This window comes from Syngnathus leptorhynchus, chromosome 5, assembly GCF_054491065.1.
Source record: "Syngnathus leptorhynchus isolate UIUO chromosome 5, UIUO_Slep, whole genome shotgun sequence".
Classification (NCBI taxonomy): Eukaryota; Metazoa; Chordata; class Actinopteri; order Syngnathiformes; family Syngnathidae; genus Syngnathus; species Syngnathus leptorhynchus.
Genome location: NC_141199.1, coordinates 11222811 through 11247949, shown reverse-complemented (window position 1 = coordinate 11247949; position 25139 = coordinate 11222811). Strand labels below are relative to the sequence as shown.

Sequence of the window (25139 nt, the reverse complement as noted above, 5' to 3'; positions counted from 1 at the left end):
GGTCACCATCGAAAAATGTTCCAATCGTGTTTTAGGAATGGATGTTATTGAAATCAACTGGACACGGCTTGTAATGTTTAGGATTGGTTCTGATCCCAGTGCTGCCTCTTAAGACTTGAGCCACAAATAAAACCTGCATTAACTTTCGATGTGTGTCTTTGAGTCAATGTGGATTCACCAACATGATGCAACAACACAACATGTGTTCCATTCAGCTTTTAATGATTGCAAACAGCTTTCTAAGGTAAGTTGCATAGTTGACAGAAATAATTTTCCATTCGTAGTGACGCCGCAAAAGAATCTATTCAACGACAATAACAGTAATTAAGAAGCCTACCATGTAATACATTGTCCACTAAAACAATTTAATCGAGTGGCATCTAAAACAGAATAGAATGAAATGTAGAAAATATAATAAAGGATGTTTTTCCTCATATGATAGTTACTAAGATGCTAGGTCAATACATACATAAAAAGTAAAGAAAGTAGTGACTGCTCTTTGCAGTGAAAAGCAGATCTTGGAATTTGTGCTCATTTTGTCTGTTCATACTTGTGAAGCTGGCGTGAGGGACTATTTTACAAGAGAAATTCTGCTCAGTCATGCTAGAACAGAAAATGGTCTTCCCCACAGTCGAAAGCCTAGATTTGTTATATTTTTATAGATAATTTTAGATGAGTAAGGTGAAATATTAGAGTTAGAGGAAAAGTTAAAAGGTCCAGCCCAACCTCTGATTAATCGATTACTGGGCTAAAAATGTGTCTCTAAACTTTGTTCATATACTCAAGATCCATGCTCAAACTGAGTTATATTGTGGGAGCATCTGCCAACTTGTGTCCATTAGTGAGCCACAAAGTGATGTTAGAAGAGAAGGTTGACGTCAATGTCATCTGTAGAAAGACAAAATTATTGGCATTTGAAATTGACAAAAAAAACATGGATCAACTCCTAAGTAGCTAATAAATGAATTACTTAGTGTGCAGCAAGTGCTTTCTCAATAATTTCATTCAAGTCGCTATGTTTTTTTTCTTCAATGACCTTTACTCATTTCAAATTGGCATGTGTTGTGTGCTCTTACTATTCTTGATGCCAAAACAGGAAGTCCACTCAATAAGGGAGACCTGCTTGTCCTTGTCGGCATCACACTCTTGGAAGAAGCGAGAGGTGCAGTGCTCCATAGGTACCAGAGGGACTCGGAGCGGGGCCAGTTCTGAGTGGGACAAGATTCTGTACAGGAAAGACAATTAAATATGTTCACAGAATGTAATATCCTATTTTTGTGCTTTCCTCTGTTGGAGGGAATAGATGTTGATTATATACAGTAGTTCCTTAAAACTTATTTTCACTAACCTGTCAGATGGGTGTTGGTCCAGTTGAGCAAATTGCCAGTGCACTGGGTAGATGTACATGTTGTAGTTCTTGTCAAAGTCTTGAGCCAATAGTTCCACCGAGTGATTACCAGCATGAAGACGTCGCTCGCTCTCAAAGATTTTCTTCACCTATAAAAAAAAAAGACCAAACGACTTCACATCTATGTTTTATATTTAGTTTGTTTTTCCTATTGTGGTTTATAGTCAAATATATTTCATGTTCAGATAACTAGAAGGGTAGAAAATGCAGCAATGGCAAAGTTTTTGAAATAAATAAAAGTTAAACGCGCTTTGAATCGTTGCTTGGAAGTGAGGTAGCCGGGGGACACGTAGTCATGTTCATAAAGCTGCAGCAGCACATTTTTCAGCCAGTCCCTCATTCGCAACGGGAACTGGACCAGCTCGGTGTCCTCACATGGAGGTATCACTAAGCAAGACACACAAAAAAAAAAAGGTCATTTATTTTCCATCCATGAATTTAATGTAAAATGTTGACGCTCTCTCACATTTGCATGGTCCTGTGTAGTCCAGATGAAGCCTGTGTCCCCTCTTGGTGCCTTCCAGCTTGCATTTAGTGGCGAAGAGTTCACACGACGTGTTGTATGTCTTATTGTCCGTACCGCAAACCTTCAGAAATTACATCGCAATGAGCCATATAAACGGTTTGTCTTGTTAGGATGTCTGCCTCACAGTCCAGTCTACTTATATTAAATAATGTGGTTGGACAAAAAAAAACACAAATGATATGTTTCATACTTACATGATCAAAGTCATTCAAACTAGAGGGACACTGAGAAGGTTCCTGACAGACACAATTTGGCTTTTTATCTTGATCAAGTATGCACATTTTTCCACGCTTGCAGCGGAAATTATCGCATAGATCTGAAACAAAACAAAAAAAAAACATGAATTGCACGTGACTCAATGACGTCATTCAGCGACTGGTTTGCTTTATTTTAGTGTCGATTGCTGAAAATCCAGTGAGCTATTAGTCAAAAGCACCATACCATGGCCTCTCAAGCTTGTACAGTGACTAAATTCAACCTGATGGGTCTGCATTCAGCCCTTAAGCTGGTAGAGCTTTGTTTTGCTTGCAATCATGAAGCAAGAATGGCTGAAGTTTTAGTTAAATGCGCCTGTCAGCAGATTGCGAGACTGTTGGTTTAGTGATTGAGTCAATGTAAAGAATGCTGCTGTTATTGGCAGACACCAACCAGGAGGGGCTTCTGGAGCAGGAGAGGACCTGGCACTCGGGTAAAGATCCACCTTGGCCCTTATCTGCACTGGGTTCACACCTACTAAAGAGCCCTGTAGGATGAAATATGGAGAAATATTCAAATGTTTGCAAACAACGTAGAGGGACGTGTGAATGTTTACTCGGCTTCTACTGCAGCTAAACCACATTTAGTCACATTTTTTTTTACTTTAGGAGCGACTTGATGGACGCATGTAATTACTTTTTGCGCCACTTGAAGGCAGCAATACTGCCCTTCCAGAAATAATCATTAAAAAAACCACTAGATGCCAGTATCACCCTACAAACATCTTCCTGTTAGTGTCTTCAAAGGGTGATTTATTAAATTTGTGGTTCAAGCTTTTTACTTTAAGTAGCTCCTAAAAACACTTAGCTTTCCAAATGCCATCATGATGACCAAACTACAGTGAAGTAGTAGGCCTATGTGTTCATTTCAAATTAGATGCATTTAGAGTGTTTGTAATAATATTGTAAGCCACAAGAACAATGTAAAAGGTTGAACATTAAGGCTGTATTGAAATATTTGAGAAGACCAGATGGCCCACAAATTGAGAAGATTCACCTATTTGACACTCATTGAAATGGAGAACTTCTCCATCATGAGTTTTCTGCAAAAAAATTATCCGTTTCACCACGACCGTTATGAACACAATTGTAAGTATTTAAAAACTAGTTACTTGTACTACACCATTGAGAATTCCTGGTATAAAATAATGGTTATGAATGTTACAGAATAAATTCACTTAAAAAAAAAAAAAAAATCTGTGTTTTTGCATTTTTTACATGAAAGCTTCATCGAAATGATTGTGTTCACCATTGGAGGTTCCCCAATGTGTGCCATACCCATTGTCCTGCTCTTCTCCTCTTTGTCTTCTGAACTGTGTTGTGATTGTGAGTCTCATGAGGCATCTCTTGGCTCTGTTCATCTTGATTTTCCTCCCTTTGTGGCGAGTGTTTCCTTGTTCTTTGGTTCTTCTTTGGTCTCCTTGTTTTTCCACTGGCATCATCTCTACTCTCAACAATACTTTTCTCCTCATCCTTTCCAGGCATCTGCATCTCTGAGTCTTTAGCCTTTTTGTCTTGGATTTGAACCTGACTTGACGCTCCTTGAGGTTCTGTTACATCGTCATCTATGACTCCAGCATATTTATCCTCTTTGATATCTGATTTAGAAACAGACAACGTTTCTTCTATGTGGTCTTCCACTTTGGTTAGAGGTAGCATAATTGCGCTATCACCAGCATAGTCAAGATTTGATATTATCTTGGACTCTGAGCTGCCTTCAGATTCTTCCAAAGAAGCAACACTGTCTTCTCCTAAAGATTCTTTGTCATTTTTCTTGGTTTGCATTTCCACTTCAGAGTCTCTGCTTTCTTTTATTAACATTTCACCACCTTCTCCACTCTCATTTTTAACCCGCTCATCTTGTATCAATGCCAATTTCTCCTCTTGTACTTCTGTTTTTCTGAATTTCTTTTCATCTGCACCTGTGGTCACTTCTTCTTCCATCTCTTGTTTTTCTGCTTCATCCTCTTCAGCTGCTTCCTTGTTGAGAAGGTCCACCAGTTCCTCCTCACTCAAGAGGACCGCCTCACTTTTTGTCATCTCAGAGTGGCTGCTCTTTTTCTCAGCGGCAGTGTCATCTTCTGCACTCGCTTCTCCTTCTTCCTGCTCGTGGTTGCCCTCTTCAACAGCCACTAAAGTGGGTAAGACTGGCGCCTCGTTGGCCTCCTCAATGGCAATGTCCTTATTTGAGCAAGACCAAAATAAATGAAAAATGTTACATCAGATTTGGAAAAGGAAAATCATGAGAAATGTTAGATAATATTTGGAAAAGGAAAATCATTAAAAATGTACTTTACCTTTTCCTTGGCCTTGTGCGAAGGCCTATGTTTTCCATGACGATTATTTTCTACCTGTATAAAATTACAAATGTTAATAATTATGTCTCTGTATTTAAAAACTTCATTAAATAGTCTGCAAAATTACTTTTCTACTCACAGATAAAGGGAATACTGCAGCCACAAGGCAAATAAGTACTATGCAGGCCCTCATGCCTGAAACAATACATCAAAACAAACAAGAAAATACAAATTATATTTCCATCAATCACTTCAGACAAAATGACAATGAAATGTTTTAAAGCACAAATCTTAACAAACCATATAGACAGATTTCAAAACAGTCAAATATTTTTCATTCCACACATTTGATTTAATTTGTGTGCAAAGCCGTCCCCCATCATCATGGTAGAGAGCCTGACTTTTAAAGCTAAAGTAAACACGAAGTGGGTACCAGACTGGAAAAAAGTAGACTAAGTCCACAGTCGCTTTTTGTTGTTGTTGCAGGAGAAGAAAAGCTAAGCAGACATTAGCGGGTCTGTTTCCTGAGAACCAAAGTACTCTGGATTGGTCCAGTTAACCCACGCAGTTCAAGTCAATACATGGCTGTGAAGTGTGCAAATACTGGATAAGAATTTTGTTATTTGGTACTTCCATTTATAGATGGAGAAATTCACATTTCTTATATGGGGACTAAAGGTCGTATAAATTTGTAAAAAAAATATTAAATTGACCAAACTTTAACATAGGTGTTTTAGGTATCCCAGCAAAATGTAAAATTATTTATTTTACTCATAATCTTTCATATATTATATTATCATCAAAAAATAAAGTATTCTATTGTTTAATTAAATTGAATTTCAAATGTATATGTAAAAATAGTTTTTACACATTAGCCAGGTTAATTATATTAATATATACAAAATTATTTAAATTGTAAAATTAATACTGTAAATGTGCTTATTTGACTAATTTCATTGAGAAAATGTTTCATTGACTAAACAAATATCAAAAGCCTGTTGATAATGTAAATAATCAGCAACACGGATTAAAAAAAAAAAAAAAAAAATGGTCCATAGCCTATTCTTTGCCAACCCCGAGTCTAGACAGTATATTTTAAGCTTTCATTTGTGGCATTATTTAGTTGAGGGAATTTCTCAACCTAATTGACTTTGGTAATAAATGTGAGTTCTTCAAGCTGCAATTACTATATAAAGTGTCTGTCTACGAGAACATCTGCCACATTGATATATGGGTAAAATAAAACGCTGTGAACTATGTACTGGTGAGGTGGCTTCATTATGTAACTAGTCCACACTTGACTAATTCTCAGACACTGAATATCTTAACATGCACATTTTCACAATTATAGTCTAGACATCTGACTTGTAGTTTATATAATAGCAGTATTCATTACCTCGACACAGAAATCCTAAAGTATCCGAGTAAAATAATCAACGCTCAACCTTGACTATGAGGGACAAGCACACCAGCAAGAGATACAATATATATGTAATCATTAAAGGAGATAAATTCATTCACAAATGATCAATCTGAGTATAAAACATCAATACGTGATGAAATAATACCTGAGATAAGTTGCTGGAAGAACGAGAATCCTGCACAAGCATTAGTGTGTGTGCCTCTGCTCAACTTGGGAAAAGTCCTTTTGTATCCCAGACGAGGATCAAACTCTACAAACACTACACACACAATGGGTCAGTCACGCCAACATTTTGACAAATGGGTTGGGGTCCCGTGACCCTCGACTTGTAACCAGTCGATCACAGGGCACAGAAAATAACCCTAACTCTCGTTAAAACCAACTCTAGAACGAAGCTGGAATTCAAATCCAGACACATCTCGACTGGGAGAAGCAGACAAGGCCAGCAGTAAGTCAATCAGTGACCACGCTGAGCACATTGAAACTTTTTCCAGACATGGCAGCAGACTGGCTGAATGTTTGTTTCAATTCTAGTTTCCCAATTGCGCTTAAAAATGGACTTTTGGTCTTTCAGTGTGACAATTCCATGCGCTAGCCTCTATGGATGTTCTCTGCTTCCACATTCCAAAATCATCAAAGTTCATTTCCGGCCAGTTCCTTTGACCAAGGTGCTGACACAAGGTCTGGATTTGGTTCCCCAGACAGTACTCAGCCGGCCACTGCTCTCTATGAAAAAGCAGAGAACACATTTCACTGAACATTCTAAGTACAAAATGATATAAATGCATGAAACCTGTCCGAGAAAGAAAAGCATGTTCATCCTTTTATTTTGCCATACCCGCTGAGAAATGTTTGCCTCTTGGATCACCCCAAAACATAAAATTCACCATTCTCTTAAAATCTTCAGAAACAATATGCTCTTGAAAAGGGATTCAATTGACATTTGTCAACTATATATATATTTATAATGTATTAAATGTATTATTTTGTTACCCACCCCAGTGTCACAGAATCAGTGGAGCAGGGTGACCAAATGCAGCTTGGACCAGGGTTCATTGAGGGAAAAGGTAGTTGGAGGGGAGGATGAGGGGAACAAATCAACACAACCAGCAAACTAACGTAACTTAACGACAAAGAAACAATAACCAGACTGACAGACAGAAACAGACAGACAACGACGTGGGTCGGAGACAAGAAAAAAAGAATGATCCGACAGGGAGCGACACGCAGACAGGACTTAAATACGAGATAGGTAACAAGAGGAAGGTGACTGTGATTAGTACATTGATTGTGAGGAGACACAGGAAGGGAGGGGCGAGTACACAGATGCAGACAGAAACCATGACAACCCACACAATAAAATAACCGGGGACGAGGACGAGTCGTGACACAGATTGCTTAAAAAAAAAACAGTTCAAGTTCCTGAAATTTGTACGTCACTGAAAACATTACGTCCTACTTTCTAGGTCAATTTGAGGTCCTTGAGGTCCAGATTCTATCTTTCTGCATAATCATGGCTCAAGAAAAGGGCACCACCAACCACGGTTTCAAAAGGCCAAACAGGATGTGGTTGGGTCAGACAAAATAGCATAAAAAGACAATTTTGTGGTCAAGCAAGGGCCCATGATGAAAGATCACACCTGATGTGACGTTGATGCAAGAATTCAAGAGCCTGGATGTCACCATTCTCTTCACCTCACTCAATCCTCAAAAAGGCATAATGTCTGTCACTGGCCAGAACACAAACAGTCTCATGTCAAAAAAAGTGCCCATGATAAATGGGCCCTATTTAAACCTTGTTGACAGATGATTGAAAATAGAAGTTGGCAAATTGATCTTGATGTGGCCCCTTGTTGGGCAGCACGGTAACTTAGCGGTTGACGTGTCTGTCCACAGTTCGAAGGTCGAATCATAGCTCCAGACTCCAGACTCTGTGCTTGCAGATGGTCAGTACTTATTTTCTGTAACCAGCAGAGACACATCACTCCCATAGTTCAAATGCTCAATCCGAGAGTACTTCAAGTACTTCAAGGTGTGTGCTACAAGGGCAATGTATGTTGGAACACGTAACAGTAATTGTTCATTCACTTTTCCAAAAAAAAATCCAGTTCCAGACAAGAATTTTTATTTAACTTCTCAATCAACGCAACAGTCTTTTGTCCATATTGCATATTAGGGTCAAGTTTTTTTTTTAGTCCGTGGCAAATGTTCACTCGCCTCAAGTTATTTCCCCTTGCGTAAATTCACAAATATATAAAGTGACTGCCAAGGTCATGGCATCACCGAACTTCAGAGAACCACACAAGGAACACACAGACATAGTAAACCGCATGTCTGCGTGCCACAACAAGCATCAATCAACTTGGCCTCACTCCGCCCTTTTCTAAAGCAGGACACAGAGTGGCGGCTGTGGTTTGCAAAGCGCTCCAGACTTTCGTGAACATCCCTAACCTAATTACATGTTTCTTGTTCATAGCCAAACTCCAAGGAGGTTAAACAAGGAATTCTTTCGTTTTATTTAAAGCCAGACCATATATGGACAGCCAGGAAACTTTTACAAGCCTCAAACAGGAAACGTAGACCTCTTTATTTCGGTATCCGACATATGTTATTTCCACAGACCAATCCCATAGCTCCAAAAACAGGCTATGGTTACATCATGACAAACTATTTCTTATTTACAATGGGTTACATAATTTAATTATGATTTGGGCTCATATTTAAAAAATAATGATAAGAAAAATCGGAGATACAATACAGAATATTTTGGATGTGTGTTCCTGATGTCGATTTATCTTGTAGCCCCAAATCTCATTTACAAATGTTTCTTGGGGAGAAAATTGTTTGCTTATATGAACAATTTAAAATTATGACAAAAAATGGACACTAATGGGTCATTCATAATTAAGTGAATAGATTTTTTTTCTTGTTTCATTTTTTTTTCTTTAACAAAGCAATAATACATGTTTTTTGTATTCAATACTTATTCAATCCACTTTTCAATAGAATGTCAGAATACTAAAATATTCAATGGCTGCAGAACTCATATTCATTGTCACTGTAATTGCTTATGCAAATGAAGTAATAATGATGGTTAATTAACCATACTATAATAATCTGATGAGACCTGCAGGCTGGAATGTTGGGGGCAGATAAAGTCAAGCTACAATACACAATGACGTCGCACAGACAAGCATGAAGATTAGACAAAAATAATTATAAAGAGATTAGACTGTCTACTGGACTCAATTATCATGAACAGACAGCAGTTTTGGTTCAAGTGGTGAATATGTAAGTCAACAGGAAACAAGTATTACCTCGTCTATAGAATGCTTCCGCTCTGAGTGGGAGAGGGTTGTTATTTTTTTTAACCCAAAGGGACGAACACAAACCTTATAGTAATTATGACAAGGGAGTGGGTTGTGTAACTTAAAATTCAGTTTGCATCTATCCGTCGCTCCATCTGTCCATCCGTCCATCTATCCATCCATCCATCTGTCTGTCAATCTGTCCATCCATCCATCCATCCTTCCATCTATCCGTCCATCTTCTACAGCAAGGGTGTCAAACTCATTTTGTTCGCGGGCCGCATTGTAGTCATAGCTTCTTTCGGAGGGCCATGATGACTGTCAACCCAAATTGATTTATGAGCACCTCATATTATATACAGTAAAAGCTACAGAACAAACTGACAAATAACTCGTTTTCAAATCAGACGAGTAAAAACTGGTCAAATATAAAAAATAAAAATAAAAGCTATTATTAAAAGTGAAGACAATCTGCAATTCTAGTAATGACACACAAATTTGATGCACAATTTGTCTTCGCGGGCCACATAAAATGATGTGACGGGCCGTATCTGGCCCCCGGGCCTTGAGTTTGACACCAGTGTTCTACAGTATCTAAAGTATCTGTATGTCTGTCTTTGGAACAATTTTTTGGTTTACACATCTGGACTTGTAAAAATGTGCTTGCTGACATAAAGTCCCTTCATACTTTATGACACTTGGTTTGAAGTGTAAGAACTTTTTGTGTGTGCGTGCATGTGAGTGTGTGCGCGTTTGTGGTGTCTGTTTGTGGTTTGTGTGTGTAATCAGCACCGTCCCGCCAAAATGTGTTTTGAGCTTGATTGCTGGCACAAAAAAACATTTTGGCGTGTCCATAGAGGAGAAATCCGGAAGGAAGTGATGTAACAAAAGCATCATTTGGTTTGCATATATAGAGTAGCTCGGGGTTTCCTGCAGCACGTCCCAACTACGAGCTTGCCACTCACGATCTCCTGTCACATATAAGCTGAAGCTCTGACAGCTTTTCATCTGCCGGCTGACTGGGAAAAGAAAGATTCTCCATCAAGCTTTGATTACTTCTACTCAGGTAATATTGAATATCTTTATTTTGTGTCTTTTCAGTAAGTTAAATGTGTTTGCCTTTTTCTTTACACAGAATATGTCATGTCTTTTTAGATATTTGAAATTTGCATGCAAACATTTGCTTTTAACTTGAGTTATTTCTAACAATGATTCTAAAAAAAATGATGATTATGCTCGCATCTTAACTATTTTGTCTCTTTGTGTGAGTATGATCTAGCTTTATAATAACGTGAAATACATGTGTTTTACAGAATGAAGGTCGTCGGACTAGTAATTTGCCTTATCGGGGCTATATTTGCCAAACCTGTGAGTACATACATGTACAATAATTACTTCCAGTCGTAAAATTTTGGGCTTTTTGGCTATTATTGAACTAAAATGTTATTTCTGTGTCACGTGTTAAATGTGATGCTATAGAGTTTTAAAAGAAAAATCACATACAGTGAAAACAAATGTCATTTTCTTTTTTCTTTTGGACAGATTTCATTGAATGGCGTCACAGAATCAAGTGAATCAAGTGAATCAGTGAGTTGTTTTTTTTCTTACCTTTTCTTTTAATTCATTCAACACTAGAAACCCAGCACATCATTAAACTAATGGTGCAGTTATTATATTGTCTGCACTTGAAATTTTTCGTCTGCAGCTGACAGCAACAAATCTTCAAAGAATGCACCGGCGTAATGATGTTGATGTTGAAAAGTATCATTAAATGTCCCTCCCTGTTCATTTCTTTTAGTCTCAAACTGGAGGTTCACATGTTCCACAATCCAACCAACATTCCACCTACCACCAGCAGGTAATTTACCTCACTTAAATATGATTTTATGTCATTTGCAAATCTTTTGAGATTTTTTTTTTCCTCTTATTGGGGGTGTTTTGGAGATCTGAATAACAAAACCAAAAAAATGTGCATTGTATGGGTCCCTAAGAAGAACACAGCAGTTATTATGTTGGTGTTCAAAAAGATCTTTAAAGGTTTTCTGTGTTAATTTCTCCCAGTCTCTGGATGATCCACAATCCCATCAACCTTCCCCCTACCAGAACCACCAGCAGGTATTTTACTCAACAAGTAACTAAATTATGATATTGTTTTGTTGCTAAAGGCATCATATTGAGATATTCTATTTTTCCTTTTCTTTTGTGGGTTTTAGAGCTCTGAAGAAAATCAGCAACATCAGGTGAGTGTTTCTGCCCATAGTTGACAGTGATAAACTTTTAAATTGTCAAAGAATATCATTAAATGTCCCTGTTAATTTCTTTCAGTCTCAAGCTGGAGGCTCATATGATCAACAATCTTATCAGCAGTACTTTTACCAATACTACCAGCAGGTATTGTACTGAATATAACTATGATTTTTTTTTTTGCATTGAAGGCACAATTTTGAGCCTTTTTATCAAAAGAACATGCCCAATAATGGAGATGGTAAAGAGTATTATTAAATGCCTCTCTGTTCATTTCTTTCAGGCTCAGAGTGAAGGTTCCTATGATCCACGATCCTATCAGTATTTTATGCAACAGTACCAACAGGTAATTTACTCGACATATATGACTTAATGTAGTAAAGGCATCATTTTCAGATGTATTCTTTTCACTTGTTCTTTTGGTTTATTTTGAGTTTTGAAAAATTACCCTCACATTTGTTTTGCATTGGGGACTTTTTAAGCCTACTCGGAACTTTAATGACATGTGGGATAGAAAATGGATGGATTCAGCTTATGTGCATGCAAGCCACATGGTGGAATACTGAAATCAAGCCCAAAGCTACTGGTGGAAAAAAAAATAGCTCAAGTAACATAAAGCCTTCTTTTTTTTTCTTCTTTTTTTTCAGAGTTTGAATCCAGCTTCTGCGAGTTCTGACAACCAAGTCGTAAGTCAGTCGGCACACCAGGCAGCTGACATCAGCGACACCACCAGCGAGGACGGAGACACAGTCGGCATCACCGTTGACAGTGATGAGAGCACCAGTAGCGAAAGCAACGAAGCCAGTGACGCGACTGACAGCAGTGACAGCACCAGCAATGACGACTCCAAAAAAGATAACACCCAGAGCAGTGACAGCAACGAATCGAATGAAACCACCAAAAGTGACAATGATGGACCAAGTCAAACTGACAACAAAAGTTATACAATCAAGAGCCCGCTGAAAGTTATTTACAGCAGTGAGAGCAACGGTGAGGAACCTGGTCAGATCTTAACGGGTAATAACGAAACAAGCAGCGAGAGTACGGAAACCAGTAAGGCCAGTGACAACACTAGTAGTGAAAGCAGTGAAAGCACCAGCAGCGAGAGTACCAGTGATGAAAGCAACGACTCCGCCAAGGATAGCCACAATCCCAGTAGTGAAAGCCATCAGACAGTTAAGGTCAATAAAGTAAGCTATGCCATCAAGACCTCATTGGGAAGTGATGCGATTGACAGTAGTGAGAGCACCAGTCAAGAAACCATTCAGACCAGTGATATTACAAGTGTGACTAGCGACATCAGCGATAGCAGCGAGTCCAATGAGAGCACCAGCAATGGATCAAGTCAGACCAATGACAAAAGTTATACCATCAAGAGCCCATTGGTAAGTGAAGTTATTTACAAACGCGGGGGTATCATTGAGGAACTTGGTCAGACCGACCAGGGGCATGATGGAACCAGCAGTGTGAGCAGCGAGACCAGTGAGGCCAGAAACGACACAAGTAGTGAAAGCAGTGAAACAAGTCAAGAAAGCACTGAGACAGACAGCAGCGAGAGTTCTAGTGATGAAAACACTGAGTCCAGTAAGGCCACTAGTAGCTCTGACAGCAGCAGTGAAAGCAGCAGTGAAGAGACCAGCATGACCAGTAATAGCACCAGTACTGAGAGCAATCAACTGGTAACTGGTAAGGCCAGTGACAGCAGCGAGTCTAATGAGAGCACCGGCAATGGGTCAAGTCTAACCGATGACAAAAGTTATGCCGGCAAAGCCCCTTTGGTTAGTGAAGTTATTTACAAAATCGGACTCAATGGTGGGGAAGCTGGTCAGATCAGCAAGGGCAGTGATGAGACCAGTAGTGAAAGCAAGGAGGCAGATACGAGTAACAAGGCCAGTAATATTCCTAGTGGTGAAACCCGTGATGCATTCAAGATCAGTAAGGTCAACTATGATGTCAAGGCCTCGCTGGTAAGTGTGATTGACAGCAGTGAAAGCACCAGTGACGAAACCACTCAGACCAGCATTACCAGTGATGTAAAAAATGACAGCAGTGAATCCAGTGACACTAGTAGTCATGAAAGCAGTGGGTCCAGTGGAATCATCATACACAAAAACAGTGGTACCACTAAGGCCAGTGACATCACCGGGCATGAAAGCAGTGAATCCAGTGAGACCACCAGTCCGGAAAGCACCACTAAGGACAAGAAATCCACTAGTCAAGAGAGCAGTGAGTCCAGTGATGAAAGCAGTGAATCCAATGGAACCTCAAAGGCCAGCGACGAATCCACAGAGAGCAAAAGTCATGAAAGTAGTGAATCCAGTGAGACCAGCAGTCAGGAAAGCAGTGAGACCAGCGAGGACAGCACCAGCCATGAGAGCAGTGAAACTAGTAAGGCCAAAGACAACAGTCATGAAAGCAATGAGGTCCACCAAAAAAAAGCCACAGACTGTAATGATGGGGACGAGAGCTGTGAGAGTGAGGAGTATTTCTTCCAGGACATCGGCGATGATGCTCACAACTCAGTGGACAATCTCTTGGTGCCAGATGAAGACGACATGGAGTTACGGCTGCGCAGAAGATGACCTCACCTAAAGCAATTCTCCTAAATCATTTGCAAGACTGTTGAAGACGCTGTTTGGTGGTGACAGGTGGAACATAAGCTATTTTTTTCTACTCCTGAATGTTGATATTGGCATCATAATGTTATCATGTGTGTTTACTGATTTATTTTCTGCTCCTGTCTTCACCTGGTGGCAGAGTGTCTCTACAGTTGACTGCATTTTGTGTGTCTTAAATAAATCTTTAATTTTTATTTACCGATGTCATCCTTACAACAACGTGCAGCAGTTAACTAGCAAACTATGCCTCCAATCTAAATAATGCATATTCCTGAATGCATTCCCCCTGCATACAACATATGTAAAAAATAGATGTAACAAAAATTGCGGCCTGCACCGGTGTAACCGGCTAGTTCATTTGGTTCGAGCGTGATAGTAACACCGCCAAGACCGCGTGTTCTTTTGCGTAGTCTGGATCACTTTTGCGTCATCGGTCAAAACCTATACAAACTGATAATACTCGCGGAATTTGCTATGGCCGGTTAGCTCAGTTGGTTAGAGCGTGGTGCTAATAACGCCAAGGTCGCGGGTTCGATCCCCGTACGGGCCACGCGGTATTTTGCGTAGTCTGCATTTGCTTAGCTGCGTCGGTCAAAACAGTATACAAACCAATATTGCATCTCAGGGATGCTACGGCCGGTTAGCTCAGTTGGTTAGAGCGTGGTGCTAATAACGCCAAGGTCGCGGGTTCGATCCCCGTACGGGCCACTCAGATTTTTGCCTACTTTACTTGTCAAATTTTTAACATAACTACATGGTTTTTGTACAGCGTTTACATCATGACTCAGGACAGGATAACATGCAGTGGCAGCGTTATTGTATTTGGACACATTAAATGTCCAGGGGTCACCAACTCCGGTCCCCTACTCTAATGCATTTTACTCAGCTTCTGACACTACTAAAATCACTTGTGTTGCAATTACTAAAAGAAATTCACAACTGTAATTTCACACCCTTTTTGGGTTAAAAAACTATTAATACAAAAACTATTACTTTAAAGCATATTCATATTTTTATGATGTTGGTCAGTAAGTTGCTCATAGGAGCACATTTAAATTTGGAACTACTAAGTGTTGACATTAACATTATTCACAGTATTTATTGAGTGATGTTATAACAGTCACCTTTATCTCCAAAAGACATAAATACAAACAGTAACAATGACAACAACTATTTCTTTTAATCTACATTGAATGTTTTACTAAACAATTGAAAACCCATTTAATGAGTGGGAAAATAAGCAGGGTATGAAGACCGTTGTGTCATGATGCTTAAATCCACGAGAAGAGCATCTCATATTGCATCTGCCTATTGTCCATATCACTCATCCTTACGAGACACAGGTGAGATGGTATCTATCATCTCGGTTGACTTTTGGTCAAAGGCGGGGTACACCCTGGACTGGTCGCGAGCCAATTACAGATGTCCCACAACGAAGCTATGAACATGTGAGGTATTATCACGGACTCTCTGCAGGGAAATGAGACCTGAGATGCTGTTTGAGAGCTGGTATAGTGGCAAGTTCTTTGCGACACAAGTGGCAACGTAGAGGCAGTTTTAACAATTCGCTGGTGCCTTCTTTAACTGTTACCTTTCCATCTGTTTCAAGCATATGGATGACATCTGCAAGGAAATCACAACAAAGAGCACAAAGTAATTCATTTTAGACACATTTTTTCCATTTATAATTGTTTGAATGCTTGGGATGTCCGAAACAGTAACTTTGGTTCCTGTAGCCTTCCATGAACGGAGATTGATTTGTATTTTTTCCAAAATAAGACGTGGCAACATTCATTGGCTTCTGTTTTGGAAAACAATGAGAGACAGTTTTGCCTATTTTCTGACATGTTTTCAACCAAACTGAGTCATAATTAATCAGTTACATTTTCTGCACTGTCAATTGGAAATAATGTCCTATTTTTGAAACATTTTATCCAATCATAAACAAAACAATTGACGGATAGATTTTTAAAGCTAATCGTTAGTTGCAACCCTGCTATGCCCAATATATTGAGTTCACCTTGAGATTCAATAAAGTAGTCTGTTGTGAATGAGTTCCAGTGCTTTTTGTTCTTTAAGCAAGGAGAATCAAAGTCTTGGCTGATCACGTGGAGGTGCACATGACTGCAGGAGAAAAAGACAACATTTGACACAAATGTATGTGCGTGAAAAAACATTATAACAAGGTATACCAAAATTAAAATGGCTATTTTCATGTATTTTCATAGTTAAGCAACTGTGCTTGGCACAGGTCAAATCCTAAAACGTATTTTCAGAATGTGTGAAAGAAAGCTTGGCTGTAATTTGCAACATCATCACAATGGCAGTAAAACTAGTGGCCGACAAATCAGCTACTCATGAAAACAAACCGTTCAGTTGGGTTGGGCCACATTGATCATTGTGCAGCGAGCTCTTACTCAACAACCATCACTAAAAGATCCAGTTACCTCATACTTGGGATGGCATGGTAGCCACTACGAAAGTCCAAGGAACTGGCATGTGGGCACTGTTGGATCATTTGCTCGGCTACTTTCTGCATGTGCTTAACCAGTTTGGAGTGCTCATCGCGCAGCGCCTTCAGGCTGGGAATGGATAGCCATGGAAGGACCAGCCAATGGTAACGTGCCTTGGGGTATTTGTCTTTGATTACAACTACTTGATCATCCTTGTACACCTACAAGAAGAAAAAAAATAAATCAAAGAAAGTATGATAACCATATAACCATACTAGCTGTGATTTATTCATGAGTCAGTCTTTTTATGAACCTGCATTTTGGGGTCTTGCATTGAAGCCTTCAGCCCTTGGCTCCAATGTCCAACACTTTCCTGTAACAGATTAGTTTTACTTATGATTTTGGCTGTAGCTTACCGCATCATATGCAACTGAATCAAAATTATTGTTAAAAAGTCCAGAAAATAAAAGTTTGTATATCAGCACATTTTCAATTGTAGATGTCTTACATTGATCTTGATTGAGTCTTCTGCTCGGCCAGATCCAAGCAGTTGTTTGGATTTTGTGGCTGTTTTTATGCTGGGAGCTTCTAGACAGCCTTCTTGATCCATAGAAGACACTTTGAGTGGTCTCTTACAACTACCAGGACCTTCCTTGAATTGTATAGTGTATGGATACAACTCATTCACAATGTGGAGTAACTGGCCAGGCTTCATTTTGACCTCCTTCCCTTGACCAACCACCTCAGAGTCGATGGAGGTGTGGTTTGCACCCAGCTATAGGATCAAGATGAGAAAGAAATTCAGTAATCATCTTTAAAATTTAACAATAAAAAAAAAAATTCTTCATTGGAGGTATTCAATTTAGCGTTTTCTCTTACCTGTTTAACGTGGACAAAACCTTTGTTGCAGTCAGCTTTCAACTCAACTGGTTTGAAAAGGATTGTTTGGGTAAAGTTGTAAATTAATCAATTTAGGATCATTGCATTTGAAAAGAACCTGAGAAAATAACTTGGATAAAGTCATTAGGCTACCACAGTATTATACTGAGTATATAATCTGAGTCATGCAGATAAAGCCACATTGAATGTATGCATAACACAATTGTAACATTTAAGAATATAAAACAGGACTTTGGGATTAAATCATTAGTAACAAACTAAAATTACATGAAGCCTAACTTTTTCTCATACGGATCTAGCTGGCGAACAACAGTTTACCTTGTTCCCTGGAGCATTTTTTGTCTTTAATAGTAGTTTCTGGCCCACGACCCAGGACAACTGGCTGAAGGTGAGGTAAGAAAATAGGTTTATGCGTTTCCTCTTGACTAACAAGCCAGCAAATTGGCATTTTAGCATTTTATGTAGACTGAAAATAGAAGTAAGAGTGAGATTAACAATCCGCCCACGATTGCTTTGTTGACTGCTAGCGGCGCTTAGTGATGACGTCGCCGCGGTGCTGCTTTCTCCGTGACAGAGAAAATTCTGGAATTTCAAGTCTTCGCTTGACTTTTCGGCGGCGTCAACGTGTTGCTTCCAACAAGGTTTGAACGCGTTGTTGCGAGTGTACGAATGAATATTAGCGTATGAATTCTGTTAAATGGGTCTTGTAAAAAATGTGACCATTGTATCTTAAACTAGCATTAGCTAGCGTTAGCAACAATGCTCTCGAAAGCAGGGCCGGAGAAACGAAACCTTTTTAACACATGGGCAATGCTTTGCAATCACAAGTTACTTCTATTTCATACCCATTTCAAAGTATTTGTTCACATTTGAGTCCATGTATGTATCATTCAATGTATCTTAAAGTCAGCATGATTTTACACGTGACAAAATGAAAGAGGGCAAATGCGTTTTTCTTTGAGCGTGTTGTATCATATATTGTGTCGTTTTCGTTTTGTAATGTAATCATAGACAAAACAACCCGTAATAGTCACCACATGGTCCGACAAAATCATCACACTTTGCGTTTGGTTAGAATTGCTAAGTTGTTGTGCATAAATGTCAAATATTTCAGATTCGGCCACTCCCTTGAAGAACTAGGTGGCATCACGTGTTTCCATGCCCCTAAAAGATCATGTATTAATTCACTTGCAAATTACACAAAGATATAAAAGTCCGGTGTTGTATTTTGTAGCATATACCTACATATACTCCTTAAAATAGTAAATTAGTTTTCATGATCTCCCTTTTTAAAGGCTATCATTTCAAGGAATGGAGAAGAAGTGGGTTGCTATGATACGTTGGGTCCCTTAATATGAGTATTTAAATAGTAAATGTGTTTTCATGATCTCCCTTTTAAGGTTCTCTTCTCAAGGAAAACATGGTGAAGGAAACGGGTTTCTATGATACGCTGGGGGTGAAACCCCATGCAACTCCCGATGAACTGAAAAGGGCTTATCGCAAACTTGCTTTGAAGTATCATCCTGACAAGAATCCTACAGAAGGAGAGAGGGTAATAAAAAGTGGCCAAATTGTGACAATTTGTGTCTGACACGTTCTAATAAGTGTTTTGGGGATTCTTTGTAGTTCAAGCAAATCTCACAGGCATATGAGGTGTTGTCAGATGCCAAGAAAAGAGAGATTTATGACCGAGGAGGAGAAGAGGCCATCAAAGAAGGAGGCGGTGGCGGTGGAGGAGGAAGCTTCGCATCACCCATGGACATATTTGACTTGTTTTTCGGAGGCGGGAGGCGGATGCACAGGGAGAGAAAAGGTATGTATACACGTCACTTGATTTTTATATAAGCGGTATTAGTATTTCTTTTGTTGACAAACTACAGGATGTTAGGCAAGTCTGTTTCACTTTGCGTTCCCATATAGCTGGAATGTCAAAGTCAAATACACCAAGGGCCAAAAAAAACAAATTTGCTGCAAGCCGAGGGCCGGACTGTTGAAGTGTTTATTAAAACGTATTGGAATGAACATAGCCTATTGAACCAAGACTTATCACACTGTATATTATTTAATAATTCAATGAATGAGGCAATATTTTCTTATGGATCTGTCAGTCATTTCAAGTGAAATCATTTTTCCAACAGGCAAATGGACAAACACAAAAATTCCTTCAATTTTCAACAGGCAAACAGCAAAAAATGCAATTGTTTTTAAAAACAAAATGTTTCTTAATATCAAGATAACTACATACGTGAGAGTGCATGCATTGTAAACTGAAAATGCATTACTGTGCTGCTCTATCATCTCACCCATCACTGCTTTAAAATAAGAAAAAATATTAAGAACTTCCAGCATGTCCTTATTGGTGACTTTTAAGGACAATTCAATCTTGGACTTTAAAAAAAAAGGGGGGGAAAGGGACTCTTATCTTGCCACTAAACAGACCAGGGTTCGATTGTAACGCTTTTAGTTGGAGGTGATAAGCCTCCAATTCTTTTTTTGGGGACACAAAACACCTTGCATGTATGGTACATCTGTCTGGTGGCTGCTTTGAAAATTCTATCTGAAATCTGTGTTGACCACAAAACATCTTGATATGAGCTTTTGTAAAGTGTTAACTTGTGATGAAACACTCAATAGTATTACATAAATAAATTGCTAATTTCTTTTCCTTCCATGGCAGGGAAGAACATTGTGCACCAGATCTCAGTAACACTGGAAGATCTTTATAATGGAGCCACAAGAAAACTTTCTGTCCAGAAAAATACTCTATGTGAGAGATGTGAAGGTATGTCTAAACATTCAAAACTATGGTAAAATGGAATGCTTTTTTTTTTTTTTTTTTTTTTTTTTTAGCGCTTCACATCATTTGTTACTCAAATGGCTTTACAGAGCCTCAGGAAAACTCATCCACACACTCATTGACATACCAGCGGTGTCTCCAAGCTTCTTCATTGTAGTTGTAATCATTTTCACAAACTTCAATTGTTCTTTTCTGACTCTATTTCTTGGATAGGCAAGATTAGGTCCTTTATCCTCTACTCAACTGACATATCAAAGCTAACAAAGCCTTGTGAGATCGTTTGTTTTTAATCTTGGTGATCATTTCCAAGGAAACATTCCAGTCGATTCTGTACATTTTGATGTAATTACAGAGAATGTCTGAAAAGAGACCTGAGTTTAAACAAATGAAAGATTTTAAAAGCCATATTGAAAGTTATTTGTGTATACCGCTAACATTAAGATATTTTGGACTAATCAGAAGCCTAATGAAAGAGGTTTACAGAAAAAGCTCCGCAAAAACAATCATCGAATGCATGTTATACATATTTTACCACAGAGAAGTTTTCCACCAATTCAATTTATCTTGAATAAAAAGCCAGAATATTTGAAAACAAGACTAAAAATGGACTTTTTGTGCGAACAAGGCCTTTATTATTGTGAACAACTGCCTTAGCCCAGAAATTGAACTCTGACAGCTTGTGAAATATTGCATCGACAGGTCGTGGCAGTCGTAAAGGGGCGGCCCAGATGTGCATGTCGTGCCATGGTACTGGCATGCAGGTTCGAGTACACCAACTAGTGCCGGGTATGGTCCAGCAGGTGTCCACAGTGTGTCACAGCTGTCAGGGCCAAGGTCAGCGAATCAGTCAGAAGGACCGCTGCAAAGCGTGCGGTGGTCGGAAGATGCTGCGACAGAAGAAGATTCTGGAGGTCCACATTGACAAGGGTAAGAACGAAGGAAGATCCAACCACCATGTAGAATCGGCAATTAAGGATAAACCTTAACATTGTACAGGGATGAAAGACGGGCAGAAGATCATGTTTCATGGGGAGGGAGACCAGGAGCCAGGTCTTGAGCCAGGTGACATCATCATTGTACTGGACCTGCAAGAACATCCCCGTTTCACAAGGTAACATTTTCACCTCGAAATGTTAAGTATTTACACTGGATGCGAGGAGTTGATCGCATTCTGTATGGGCTGGATAATTACACCACATTTGCACAGTGATATTCTCCCCGGGTGATGTCAATTTTGCAATGCACTTCCAGGAGAGGAGAGAATTTGACCATGTCGATGGAGTTGCAACTGGTAGAAGCTTTGTGTGGGTTCCAGAAGCCTGTGCAGACACTTGACAACCGAACCCTCCTCGTCACGTCCCATCCAGGTCCACAAGCACGTTGTGTCAACCTCTTGCAAAAAGTTACCAGTTAATAGACGCAAGACTGTCTTTTGACCCACAGGGGAACTGATCAAACCCGGGGACACCAAGTGCGTCTCCAATGAGGGGATGCCAATGTATCGCCGGCCATTTGAGAAGGGCAAACTCATTATTCACTTTTCTGTACGTTTTTACGCATACATGCATTGTCTTACAAGCTCGACGTTTCATTGAACCCAAATTCTCTTCCTCTAGGTGGTGTTCCCCAAAGCCAACTTCCTCCCAAAGAACCGACTGAAGGATCTGGAGCGCTACCTTCCGGTGAAGGTGGACGCCGAGCAGCCGGATAGTATGGACGATGACCTCTACATCTACGCCGACCTTGAGGACTGTGACCTTGAGAGCCGCAAACGGCACAGGCATCAGCACTACTACATGGATGAAGATGACTATGCCAGCACCGGAGGTGTTCAGTGCCAGACGTCTTAAACATTCACTTTGCATTCCAAAACCATCATCTTCTAAAGTTAAGCGCCTTTCTAAAAAAAAAAAATTAAAAAATCTCATGCACTTTTTTTGAAGGGGGGGGGTTAACTTTTCACAGTTGTCAAGCTGAACCACAAAACTGTGTTTGTCGTCATTATTTTTGAAGTCTGAAGGACTTAATTGGTGTTGCTGCTGTAATGACAATGTAAGAAAATGAATATGTCCTCTTTTTGTCCCGATAACACTTTTTTTATGCGGGGCATGGCATTCTGCTACAACGCCAATATAATATAGAATAACCTTTTATAGTATTACTGAATCACTTGCTGTTGTAAACATTTTGTCAATGACCTGTTCAATCCAATGTGTTTGTTAAAATGGAAGTGTGCATGCTCACTTTTATTACATGTATGCTATTTTTTTTTAAAACATTTCTTAATTTTAAAAAAATGTGACTGACAAAGCTAAGCAGCTAAACAAATGCTTGAAAATTTTCAGTTGGAAGTCTCATGTTTAACTTGGGTTCAACAATTAATTCCTTACTGCCATATTGAGTGTGATCTTTGTTTTGCTTTTGGACCGATCATGAAGGGGAGACAATTTGACAAGTCGGCAAAAAAAAAAAAAAAATCCTAAATGAGCCAAACTGTCTGCTGTTCCAGTAGTGTTTAAGATTCAGAAACGTTTAGGAACCGCAGTTTATTTGGTTTTTACTTCCATTTTTACTTGGATACACCCCTTGAAGCATTAGCATGTTCTAAAAGTTAGGGAATGACATCTGGAAATATAAGCGACACGTTTTAATCAACAGAAAGAGTTTAAGACCTGCAGGTCATTCATTTTGTCTCATGTCATGGTAGTTGTCAAACTGGTTGTTGTTGACTGTAAATGCCATGTTGGTAGGTGGCTCTGCAGCTGTATTAATCTTACCTCAATAAATGATTGTCTTAAGGAACTTTGAAAACTAAGGTGCATCCATTCTCAACAAAATGTGTATTTAGAAGCATAGATGTATTTTTTATGTCTGACACACATTTTCAAGGACAAGTTATTTATGGATCTGACTTAGTCCATTTATAAAAAGTATACACAGTCCAATTGGAATCCTTGACAGTTGTAAAACACATAGCTGCAATTAGAGGACATTTTATTTTGGATACTCTTGAAGTATAGCTGCTTGCAAAATTTAGTTGCAGCCAGAACAAAACAGTAACAGCAAGAGCCAGATTGATATAAGTGAATCCTCCAAGGAGTTCTCCACAGTATTCTCGTTTTTATTGTGTGGTGAATTCTCAAATATCGCGAGAATTCAGTTTGCAGGCAAGCGTGCAGCTTCTCGACACTGACAACAAACATTTTGAAGAAGTCTTGAACGAAACTTTAGAGCGAGCCACACAACATCCTAATGAGCGCATCTTAAAAGCTGGTAGGTACATTGCAGTACTCAATACTCAGCCAAAGAATAGGTTCAAGAGCGTTTATAATTCCAATATTAATCTGCAAATGTATAAACATAAATATGTCATTAACTTTAAAGCAAGGTGCACGTAAAGAATGAGTCACATATTTCCAAAGTATTTCCAGAGTAACAGCCCTACTCTTTCTTGAGTACTGCCTTCCCCCCAAATATTTTTATAAACAGATTTACACCAGAGCAAGGATAAGTTAACGCAATAGCAGTTTGTGCAGTTGCCTTTGAGAATATTCGTGACTGTCAACATTCCAGGAAAATAAATAACAAAGGTTTCAAAGGCAGTAAAGCACTGTACGTAAGTTGTTTACAACCGTGTCTAACCGTTAGATGGCGCCAAAGCTACTGTGAAAGACGCCTGCATGTGATAATGGGACCCAAGGAAAAAAAAATCTTGACAGCTGTACATGTATAACATAAATGTATGGATGTAGTGTATAACAATACATAATACCTCTTTTGTCTCATTTGTCCCTGTATCAGAATACTATGTAAGCAGTTATTAATATAAACACAAACAACTATCAGGAAGATATTGGGAATTTGATCATTTTATCATCATTGTATCATTTCTGACAGTGGCAAGCAGAGATACATACGTTTATATTTACATAAGAACAATGGCAGATGACCGCCAGTACCATAGGAAAGAAATACAGTATGTCATAAGATTTGCACCTTTACATTACTGAGAGTTGTTTGTACTACAGAAGAGTAATACGTGACGTCACGTTAATTGTACGTACTGTACGATATTCATACAACGTGCGTCACTGGAGCTTCACGTTGACTTTAGTGTTGTTGTCATGCAAATGCTCAAATAACTCCATATGAGTAATAATTAGCACTGAGGTAGCATGCAGAAATTGACAATACTGAAAAAAAAAAACCAGATATAAAAACATTTACAAAAGAGCATTAGAAACAAAAAGTTACATATAATGCATTATTATACTCCTGATACTGTTTGTTTAGGGCCAAACAAAGAACCGACATTGTTTTGTAAAAGTATTGTCACGGCAGTGCACCATCATGCATTTTCTATCTAAATACAAAATAGATGAAAATGAGTGAGTTTACACTGTGCTGGCAAAATTGAAACCATGAGGAAGTAGGCACTAGTATTAAGGACCTACTTTGATTGAGCGTTCATAGACACGATACAACCATTAAATGTAAATACATGAATAAATCATCTGTTTAGAAAAGAAGTCATCTGATCACTGTAGTAAAAAGAGTTCTCACAGAAGCGCTGCATCAATTTTCATGGTTTTGGTGTCAGATGAGCTTGGCAACCTACATCCACAATATTTCGCCTTCGTATATCTTCTCTCGCTTGCAGTGAAGGTGTTTTTTTTTTAACTCATACAGGTGCCAATTAAGTTTCATTTAATATGATATTGCTTATCTAGGGTGTAATTGTTGTCCATCCTTGGAAGCCCACGAGAAACCCGTTTGACAAGGATATTATTGTTTTAATGCTGAGAATATATGATCGCCTGAAGATCATAACTGGAATGCTCCTGGGGCCATGTTTACATGTTCACAAGATTGCTACATATGTTAACCAGCACTATAATCCTAAAATATTAT

At 38.9% G+C, this 25139-nt stretch overlaps 4 protein-coding genes and 2 non-coding genes across 7 annotated transcripts; 4 read left to right on the top strand and 2 right to left on the bottom strand.

Annotated features, from left to right (window-relative positions):
- Positions 1-210: 210 nt before the first annotated feature.
- Positions 211-7099, bottom strand: sparcl1 (SPARC-like 1). Its single transcript, XM_085912592.1, has 12 exons — positions 6906-7099; positions 6054-6634; positions 4625-4680; positions 4486-4539; positions 3467-4369; positions 2583-2676; positions 2129-2250; positions 1875-1995; positions 1659-1795; positions 1349-1497; positions 1077-1225; positions 211-888 (listed from the first exon to the last, which is right to left on the bottom strand). The coding sequence occupies exons 3-12, from the start codon at positions 4676-4678 to the stop codon at positions 860-862; spliced, it is 1812 nt and encodes a 603-aa protein (XP_085768718.1). The 5' UTR covers positions 4679-4680; positions 6054-6634; positions 6906-7099; the 3' UTR covers positions 211-859.
- A 3431-nt stretch (positions 7100-10530) lies between these two features.
- Positions 10531-14148, top strand: LOC147056918 (uncharacterized). Its single transcript, XM_085912667.1, has 8 exons — positions 10531-10584; positions 10759-10803; positions 11015-11074; positions 11278-11331; positions 11430-11456; positions 11542-11607; positions 11744-11806; positions 12108-14148. Exons 1-8 carry the CDS (start codon positions 10531-10533, stop codon positions 14040-14042), a joined length of 2304 nt encoding a protein of 767 aa, XP_085768793.1. The 3' UTR covers positions 14043-14148.
- Positions 14149-14554: 406 nt separating this feature from the next.
- Positions 14555-14628, top strand: trnai-aau (transfer RNA isoleucine (anticodon AAU)). Its single transcript has one exon. It is a non-coding gene; the product is annotated as a tRNA-Ile (tRNA).
- Positions 14629-14712: 84 nt separating this feature from the next.
- trnai-aau (transfer RNA isoleucine (anticodon AAU)) lies at positions 14713-14786 on the top strand. Its single transcript has one exon. It is a non-coding gene; the product is annotated as a tRNA-Ile (tRNA).
- Positions 14787-14944: 158 nt separating this feature from the next.
- Positions 14945-20481, bottom strand: aptx (aprataxin). Of its 2 annotated transcripts, XM_085912153.1 has the most exons (8): positions 18466-20481; positions 17750-17813; positions 17411-17457; positions 17040-17306; positions 16845-16904; positions 16526-16752; positions 16099-16202; positions 14945-15701 (listed from the first exon to the last, which is right to left on the bottom strand). In XM_085912153.1, exons 1-8 carry the CDS (start codon positions 18484-18486, stop codon positions 15538-15540), a joined length of 954 nt encoding a protein of 317 aa, XP_085768279.1. In that variant the 5' UTR covers positions 18487-20481; the 3' UTR covers positions 14945-15537. The 2 variants fall into 2 exon arrangements, with proteins under 2 accessions (XP_085768279.1, XP_085768278.1); XM_085912152.1 differs by lacking the exon at positions 18466-20481 and having other exon boundaries at positions 14950-15701; positions 17750-18459.
- dnaja1 (DnaJ heat shock protein family (Hsp40) member A1) lies at positions 17911-23039 on the top strand. Its single transcript, XM_085912151.1, has 9 exons — positions 17911-18072; positions 18832-18983; positions 19058-19244; positions 20109-20213; positions 20928-21155; positions 21225-21339; positions 21480-21595; positions 21672-21772; positions 21845-23039. The coding sequence occupies exons 2-9, from the start codon at positions 18852-18854 to the stop codon at positions 22076-22078; spliced, it is 1218 nt and encodes a 405-aa protein (XP_085768277.1). The 5' UTR covers positions 17911-18072; positions 18832-18851; the 3' UTR covers positions 22079-23039.
- Positions 23040-25139: the final 2100 nt, after the last annotated feature.

What these genes read in the sequence shown, in the direction of transcription:
- aptx (XM_085912152.1), bottom strand. Translation starts at nt 17,879, where the DNA reads ATGCCAATTTGCTGGCTTGTTAGTCAAGAGGAAACGCATAAACCTATT. An exon ending in AAGACTCAATCAAGATCAAT is followed by an intron (nt 16,905 to 17,039) that starts GTAAGACATCTA and finishes AATCTGTTACAG; the next exon opens with GAAAGTGTTGGACATTGGAG. An exon ending in CATGCCATCCCAAGTATGAG is followed by an intron (nt 16,203 to 16,525) that starts GTAACTGGATCT and finishes TTTCTCCTGCAG; the next exon opens with TCATGTGCACCTCCACGTGA.
- sparcl1 (XM_085912592.1), bottom strand. Translation starts at nt 4,678, where the DNA reads ATGAGGGCCTGCATAGTACTTATTTGCCTTGTGGCTGCAGTATTCCCT. An exon ending in GTTTGAATGACTTTGATCAT is followed by an intron (nt 1,996 to 2,128) that starts GTAAGTATGAAA and finishes TAATTTCTGAAG; the next exon opens with GTTTGCGGTACGGACAATAA. An exon ending in GACCAACACCCATCTGACAG is followed by an intron (nt 1,226 to 1,348) that starts GTTAGTGAAAAT and finishes TTTCCTGTACAG; the next exon opens with AATCTTGTCCCACTCAGAAC.
- dnaja1 (XM_085912151.1), top strand. Translation starts at nt 18,852, where the DNA reads ATGGTGAAGGAAACGGGTTTCTATGATACGCTGGGGGTGAAACCCCAT. An exon ending in GATGCACAGGGAGAGAAAAG is followed by an intron (nt 19,245 to 20,108) that starts GTATGTATACAC and finishes CTTCCATGGCAG; the next exon opens with GGAAGAACATTGTGCACCAG. An exon ending in AACTCATTATTCACTTTTCT is followed by an intron (nt 21,773 to 21,844) that starts GTACGTTTTTAC and finishes CTCTTCCTCTAG; the next exon opens with GTGGTGTTCCCCAAAGCCAA.
- LOC147056918 (XM_085912667.1), top strand. Translation starts at nt 10,531, where the DNA reads ATGAAGGTCGTCGGACTAGTAATTTGCCTTATCGGGGCTATATTTGCC. An exon ending in CAAGTGAATCAAGTGAATCA is followed by an intron (nt 10,804 to 11,014) that starts GTGAGTTGTTTT and finishes CATTTCTTTTAG; the next exon opens with TCTCAAACTGGAGGTTCACA. An exon ending in ATTCCACCTACCACCAGCAG is followed by an intron (nt 11,075 to 11,277) that starts GTAATTTACCTC and finishes AATTTCTCCCAG; the next exon opens with TCTCTGGATGATCCACAATC.